At 35.2% G+C, this 8569-nt stretch overlaps 1 protein-coding gene across 1 annotated transcript in view; it reads left to right on the top strand.

The window, feature by feature from the left end:
• The window catches only part of PPA2 (inorganic pyrophosphatase 2), a gene marked incomplete at its 3' end in the record, with an annotated part of 64633 nt that overhangs the window by 35989 nt on the left and 20075 nt on the right, over positions 1-8569 (top strand). The window contains exon 7 of the mRNA XM_019630098.1: positions 3747-3873. Within this exon, the coding sequence (XP_019485643.1) occupies positions 3747-3873 (127 nt within the window). The remainder of the gene's footprint in view (positions 1-3746; positions 3874-8569) is intronic.

Here is an 8569-nt window from a genome sequence, read left to right on the forward strand (position 1 = left end):
ACAATACTTCAAACTAATGAAATACATTCTATGGGACATCCCATGCAGCTCCGATGTAATTAAATGAGCTCTTAAAAATAAGGAGCTTTTTCTGGCTGGTGGTAGAAGAAGAAGCCAGAGGTTCGAAGCGGGAGAAACACTGATAGGCCATTGCTGATTGAAAATGAAGGGAGGGCGTATGAAAAGGGATGCAGCTGGCCCCTAGTTGCAGAGAGCAGTTGACCTCTAGCAAGTTAAAGGGAACTTCAGTCCTACAACTGCAAAGAACTGAATTTAAGTGGAGTCTTCCTCAGAACCTTCAGCTCAAAGCCCAGCCTGGCCAATGCCTTGATTTGGCCGTGTCAGGCCAGAAGCAGAGAATCTATCCATGTTGTGCCTGGACTACTGACCCACGGGAACTGTGAAATAATAAATTTACACTATTTTAAGCCATTAGGTTTGTAGTAATTTGTGAAACTACAATACAAACCTAATACACAGAATAATAGGCCTTAAACAGTTTTGTTTTCCATGGTTTTTCGTATTAATTGGGTTCAGTTGAAGTTTTACCTCAGAATTCTTCAAATTCTGAATCAGCATGGAACTTTTGTATCACACCACTGTATGTTCTGCTCATACCAGGCGCTTGAGTTGACAAGTGTGAGCTCAATACATTTAGAGCCCAGAGAGAAAAAATACTAGTATCTGTGAAAGACCTCTTATATTCTAGTTCATGTATCTGTTGTTTCCTTTGCTCTTTGCTTCAAGGAATAAGTGATATGATCTCCATTTTACTGTTGAGAAACCAAGTCCTAAATGATTGTGTGAAGTAGTTTGCCTAAGGTCACTTCTGGGAATGGTAGGAAGAATTCAATTCCACATAGGTATTTGTGATTAAAAAGCCTATCTTTTGAAATCTTTCCATAATATCTAGAAAGGTTGACTAATAACCCTACTATGAATCTGCCTAAAACCTTTGAGGCATACGTGTGTTCTTGTTTAAGAACCTCAACTCATTTTTCCAACATGATGAACTATATGATTCCCAGAGAATTAGTAATGGAATATGCTTTGTGCATTAATTTCCTTGGAAGGGTAGACTGATAGTTTTATAATGGAACTGGGAAAATAGGTTTCATCTTACAGCCAGAGCCATTTATTCCTTTAGTTAATGAGACATTTAGCAAATAAGAAGTAAGTACTTAATCACTATCTAAAGAATGGGTCTTGGCTGGGACTGTGCTCCTTTCCTGCCTGGCTATGCAAGAGTCCTTGAATCATCTCTAAGGAACATGGTGGTAGAAAGCCTCTTTAGCACCACATTGTGAATGGGTGAAGGGAACGGAGCAGAGTCCTGGAAGTTGATAGTAGACTTAGAACACAGATATAGACATTCTTAAGGTTAAGGTCCTTGAGGGTTTTTGTCATTCATTTGGTGTTTAACGTTATAAGTTGGCATAAATTTGTTGAATTGATTTAGGATGAATTGAATTGTGGGGGGGGTTCATATGAATTTTACTATTTGTTCCTAAGCATCTTATGTAGTTTTGGGGTTGACTGAGTTTCCTCCCCAGTTTGTAAAGGTGATATAACAAGGCAGTGGTTTGTCTAATCCCTTTCTGTTGCCTATGAGATCAAATAGCATGTATCATTCTGATGAAGCTTGATAATCCCCAGACGTACTTCCTGCTTGCCCTGGTAACCATAAAAATCTCAATACCCTTGCTCTTATGATGTATGAAATTTCAAAGTAAGTTTTTGTGAATAAAAATAAAACAAGTTAGAATGTGCTTTTAAAAACTATACATGACTCCCAGGAATTCTGATAGACATCCCTGCCACCAAAATCTACTGGAGGGCTCGCTTCTCAGCTTTGGCACTATTGATATTTTGGATGGATAGTTCTGTTAGACGGGACTGTCCTGGCCATCATCCCTGGTCTGTTGCCACTAGGTGCTAGTAATACCTCCCCAGTTTGCCAGCCCCAAATGTCTCCAGACATTTCCAGATGTCCTCTAGAGGGCAAAATTGCATCTGGTTGAGAAGCAGTGATCTAGTTTATCGTTGAGTTAACCACTATAGCCGCCAGCCTTTCATTGGTGGTTATGTGATAACTTTGAATTTGAACATTTTTGTTTTATAAAAGGATCTCCTGGCATGAGGTATGTTAAGTGTCCTCAACAAGACTGTAAACCTTTGAGAACAGGGATCCTTTCTTTNTCAATACCCTTGCTCTTATGATGTATGAAATTTCAAAGTAAGTTTTTGTGAATAAAAATAAAACAAGTTAGAATGTGCTTTTAAAAACTATACATGACTCCCAGGAATTCTGATAGACATCCCTGCCACCAAAATCTACTGGAGGGCTCGCTTCTCAGCTTTGGCACTATTGATATTTTGGATGGATAGTTCTGTTAGACGGGACTGTCCTGGCCATCATCCCTGGTCTGTTGCCACTAGGTGCTAGTAATACCTCCCCAGTTTGCCAGCCCCAAATGTCTCCAGACATTTCCAGATGTCCTCTAGAGGGCAAAATTGCATCTGGTTGAGAAGCAGTGATCTAGTTTATCGTTGAGTTAACCACTATAGCCGCCAGCCTTTCATTGGTGGTTATGTGATAACTTTGAATTTGAACATTTTTGTTTTATAAAAGGATCTCCTGGCATGAGGTATGTTAAGTGTCCTCAACAAGACTGTAAACCTTTGAGAACAGGGATCCTTTCTTTACACACACACACACACACACACACACACGGTGTCTAATATGGTGCTAGATACTTAATAGAACCTAAACTTAATAGAACCTAAACATGTGAAAGTATGGTTAAGATAAAAGTGAGATTTCAGTTTAGTTTATACAGTCTCACTAATCTGTTGTGTAAACTAATTACAACTTCATGCAGATTTATATTAAGACTTTGGTTTCATTTTGCAAAAGTTCTGAAAGGATTTATTTGATTTCATGGTTTAAGGTCTGTTTTGTTTTGTTTTTTGTCTCAAATAATTTCTAGACACAAAAGTGACTTTCTTTTTTATACCTTGCTTTCCCAGTGTAAAACTGCACCTTGAATCATGAAGGAATGTGTTCAGGTTTCAGCTTGCAGGGAAATTCTGTAGCTGACCAAACCTTTAAATAAAAGGATATAGAAAGGCTGCATGCATATACACTTCACATAGGCAACTTGAAGCAACCGCTGAAGTAACTTTTTTTAACATGGACCATCAGCTTCCACAGCATGTTGCCTCTGTTTCTCTTTAAATCTTCCTACAACATTTTATGAAACCTGTTTGTCTATGTCTTTAACACATTAATAATTCTCTAATTGTCATTTGTTATTACGAATATCTTCTATATTGTAATATGTTAAAATTTTACTTTTTAACTGAAAAAATGAGTTTTGCAAAAAAGGTGCTATGCAGCCGTTTTAAAGGACCCTCGGGTCTCTTTTTACCCCCAAGCAGCAGAAGCAAGGTTTGTAATATGTAATGATGTACATGGGTTTATTTTTTGTTTAGTGTGAGTTTCTAGGCCTAGTACATTAAATTTCAAGATCTATAAACAACTTCAATTTCCAAAAAGGGATCAAGATACTTAATTTTAAAAGTGGTATCATAAAAGGCTTTATGACTGTTTTTACACTATTTTTAATTATTAAATCTTTATTAAATTTCAGTCTGTAGGGCTTTTCATCTTTCATATGGATTTTTATGATATAGAGTAAACTTTTCCAAAGCCTTGCAAATGCTGAATGTCTTTGCTCTTAAAGGTTCTTTCTCGTGGCGAGGTTATTCGAGTGAAGATCCTTGGAGTTTTGGCTCTTATTGATCAGGGTGAAACCGATTGGAAATTAATTGCTATCAATGTGAATGACCCTGAAGCCTCAAAGTTTCATGGTAAGTCTGTAACTTTCCAGAAATAGAAGTAAATCAGTGGGTTATTGGAATTCTCAGAATTTAAAGGGGCTTATGTAAAATCCACTGTATATATCTGGGAGTAAACTTTATGTTTTGGTTTTTATTTGTTTTATATTCTCTCCATGGAATTTAAAGGGCATTCCAGTATGTTTATGTCTGAGTTGTGTCATATTGCTAGGAGAAACAAGGGAGAGAAAAGGATGTAGACAAACAATACTTCAAACTAATGAAATACATTCTATGGGTTCCCTTCCCCCTCCTCCTTCCTTCTTTTCCTTCCTTTTCTTTCCTCATCTCTCTCTTGTTCATTTGAGGAATGGAAAACACTAAGGAAGGAGCATTCATCAAGAACATAAGCTGTTTCTACACCTAGTTTTTGTTCAAATGAAGGGAAAGATAACTGCCCTCTGACAAAATTTCGATGTCCCAGCAGTTGAAGTTCCAGAAATTGCCTGGTGTGATGAAGAGCTGACTTTCTTTGGAGTCAGACAGAGTTCATTCTGAGTTCTGGCTGTGTTGCTTTCTGCCTGAGTGACTTTGGGTAGATCATTTAACCTTTCTGAATTTCAGTTTGCTCGTCTATAAATGGAAATAATTATACCTATTTGACAGAATAGAGATGATTTACTTAAAGCATCTGGCTGTCACATGCAAGTGTTAAATATATGACCACTATTGTTATTCTTTAACTAGTTTTCCCCCTCCATGCTTTTCTAGCTTTTTTCCTTTCAGTTTCATCCTTGTTCAAGATCCAGGTTACTTCTAGACCTCTTAGCTCAACTGGAAACTGTAATATCTGAATTGACTGAAACTCATTAACACTTATATTTAACCTCTCTTAATTTACATGCATTTAAAGCCTTTACCTGCACATGGAACAGCAAGAGGGACTTTACGTTACTCTTGCATGTAATTGAGAAAGGAAGCAGTCTGATAGGATGAAGTACATATAACCTCAGGGTCAAACCTAAAACATGGAACTACAATTAAAATATGAAACTTGAGTCCATAAACCATATATATCTCTTGTGTCTCATTATTTTACCCTGAGTTTCTTTATTATCATATTTCTTATACATGTGTATGTAAGAAGTAAAATACCCAGTTTAAAATTTTTTTGATGAATTAACTGCTCCTCAAATGAGAACTGATAATAAAATGGTGCAATAGCCAGCCAAAACAGATCATTTTTGAAGTGGCACGCTAAAGTCATGAAACTCTACTAAGGGAAGCCCCTCAAAACTGGAGGTCTAAGAGCCGGAATGAAACTAGCCTTCAGGCAGAATAAACTAGTTGTTAGTTTAATACTGTTGGAAATAGAATTAAACATTTTAAACTCTCTAGCATATGCCAAGTAATGGTGCCTATTCTGGTACATATTATTATTCTCACAAGGATTTAAATAACTTGTCCAAGTTTGCACATCTAGTAAATAGAACCATGATTTGAACTCATTTCTGTTACGTTATAAAGTCCATTGTCCATCTACAGTACAAGTCATACTTAATTATAGTCATTTATAGTATTCATAGCTAGCGGTATTGAAATCAGATTACATAGGCGAAGTACCTTACTCCTTCTTGAGTGTCCTAAGGCTTAGAATGAAAAATTTTAGGTCTATTTTTAGTTTTTCTTCATGCCCAGAGTGACAGTGACTGCATTTAGTCATCTAAATTCTTTTTTGTGTGGGCTTGTACAAAAAGACATGCAGTAATACTGAAACCACAACATGCAGAAATATTGAAGCTTATTTAGGTTGAGATGAAATTATCAGACGAGAATAATTAAAACAAGAAATTAATTGTTTTGAAACGAAGACAGGACTTTTTTTCATTCCACTAAAAGGCAATCATATGTATTATCTTAATCATGAAAAATGAAATTCTTCTTCATACGTAATTTTACAATAAAATTGTAAAATTAAAAGATGAGTGTCATTAACATATTTTGCTCCAAAAGGGTATGCCAACATTGTGTTTTATGTTTATTTCCAGAATGAGTATGATGAGGGGTGGAAATTTCCCCTAAGGATATTTGCATGTTGTTCACACTGGGCAGTACCATAAGTACTCTTATATTAAATCTAGATTTTGTAAAATAAGTTCTGTAGTTTTAAGAGTTATAAGTGTTTTCTTTTTACTTCTCATTACCTTCACATTATTATAATATATTCCACATATCTTTACTGAATTCTGTCTTCTCTCTTTTATTTTACAGTGACCCCCCAAAAAAGTAGATGTAGGCACAAATTGAAAACTGAAGAAGTTGTAGTATAATTTTTTTTGTTGTTAGCTGAGCCATCCTGCCACCTGTTGGCAGCTCAGCTCAGGCCGGGCATTGAACCGCTATTGCTCAGAGCTCACATTCTTACGCAAGCTCTTAACCAACTGAGCCACTCGGCCGGCCCTAATTTTTTTTAAATAAAAAATCATGGAATATTTGGTGACCCTATGTAGTGCCTTTTATTTTTCATAAACTTTTTAAAATTTATATTTATTGTGTCTCTCAAACATCATTCGGCTGTTCTCTCAGCTATTTCAGACAATGGACAACGTTACTATTGTCCTGCTGCTTAAGTAAATTTTAATGAACAGAAATGATTCCTAATCTTACCTTTTTTTGTTCACTACTTAACCTGCAGTGTTGTCTTTGTTTTCATTAGCACTTGATACAGAGGGGAGTTGGAGGGGATGAGACCTGAGGGATGCTTAGTAATTGCAGGGGTTGAAACTTCCTAAATTTGCAAAGAAAATTTTAAGTTTATTTAAGAAAAAGTTCCATTTGATTTGATTACAGTATTTAGTAGCTTTATCTTGTGTCATAATAATTCATCTTCTGAAGGTACCTAACTTATAATTGAGGAGGAGCATAAGTATTATAAGCACGGGGCTTATTTTATTTGATGTTACAGGTTAAAATAGAACCTTGGCAGGGATGAGGAGGCCTCAAAAATAAAGGAACCAATTTCATGATGATACCTCTTATAAACAACATGATTTTATTATAATAAAACATTTGTATTTGAGTTCATATGATTGAATAAATATTAACTAATACATGTTAAAAGTTTGGTGCTATTCTCTGCTATATATCTTTGAAAATTAATCAACTATATTTAATATTAAGTCAAGCAACTTTTAAAAATTTTATTATGTCTCCTTCCCTTGTTTAACTTCTGAAATTACAAACACGGGATTTTGGATGGTATTATTTTAAATTATAAAAATAATCATATACTTGGAAATAAAAACTCAGAAGTATAAAAGAGGTGTATAAAATGAAAAGTAAAGTTCTGCTTCCTACTTTTCACCCCTAGGCGTACTTCTCATATCTTCTTCCCCATAAGTTTTTTTAGTTCTTTCTAGTGGTTGCTTCTCTTCTGTAAACAATGTGCTTACACCTCTGTTTCTTAATTTATGTCTTTCCCCCGTTGATTCAGGTTGCTGCTTTGATTGATTAGGAATTTCACTTCTTATGCATTTCTCAATTTTGTAACCATATTTCTTCTGTTATCTTAACAGTTCTAAGCACTTCACTTGGAGCTACATTTATTGCTTCATTAACTTTAAACAGTGGTGGTGGCTGCCCAGGGTAGAACTGGCCATTGAAGTTTTTGTGCTTCTCCCCTCTGCCTGTTAACCGCCCGCTTCTCTCAGCTACACTATTAGTTCTACAGCGTCAACATTTGTAATGTTTAAGTTCTGTTCTTTACCTATAACTGTTTTTCATGTGTTGTCTCGTGAATATGAAAATTGAAAACTAATAAACAGCCTTTATAGGGTAAATGGGATCAAATATATGGTGAAGGAAGGAGAATTGACTCTGGGTGGTGAACACAAAATGTGACATATAGATAATGTATTACAGAATTATACACCTGGAACCTATGTAACTTTACTAACCATTGTCACCCCAATAAACTTCAATTAAAAAAATAGCCTTTATAGTATTTATGTGAATATTATTCACCTAGTTTATCATACCATGCATTGAATGTTCAGTTTTGGACAGGCTGTTCTGAGCCCTCTGCATAACCTTTCTGGGTTTCTTTTCTTTGGCCTCCTGGGTTATTCTATACTTTCTTAGATTCTTTCACGTCCTCTTTGTTTTTCTTTTTCATTGTTGGCTGGTGTGCTTTTTCCAAAAATTTTTACAGAATATGCATGGAGATTGATTCTCTGAGTCCATACATGTCTGAGTATCTTTTTGTTGGGGGTGGGAGGGAGGTCTCCTTCTACTTAAATAATTAAAAAATACTTAATGCAGTAACTTAAATTACTGTGCATAATTGAAATTTTTATCATAAAAAGAAAAAAAGTGATTTTATAGCAATTTAAACATGTTATCTATACTTCTTGGCATATTACATCAACAGGAGGAAAGATTAAAAACATATAGGAAAGGGTAGCTTTCTGGAAATTTTTTTTAAAGTTTGTAGTTTTCATGTGTAATACAGATATTTATAAAGAAATTTATTGTTTCCTGTGCATTTTTATTGTCATTTAGACATTTAAAAACTAAATCCCTCCTTTTGATTTCCACTACCTTACAAAATAGCTGTTTTTTGACATGGTCAGTACCTATTTTTTCTTTTTTGAGAACAAAGTCTGTTTTAATTTACAGACAGAATGTTCTGTGTGTGTGTGTGTGTGTGTGTGTGTGTGTGTGTGTGTGT

This window comes from Hipposideros armiger, unplaced genomic scaffold (genome assembly GCF_001890085.2).
Source record: "Hipposideros armiger isolate ML-2016 unplaced genomic scaffold, ASM189008v1 scaffold_892, whole genome shotgun sequence".
Taxonomy (NCBI): Eukaryota; Metazoa; Chordata; class Mammalia; order Chiroptera; family Hipposideridae; genus Hipposideros; species Hipposideros armiger.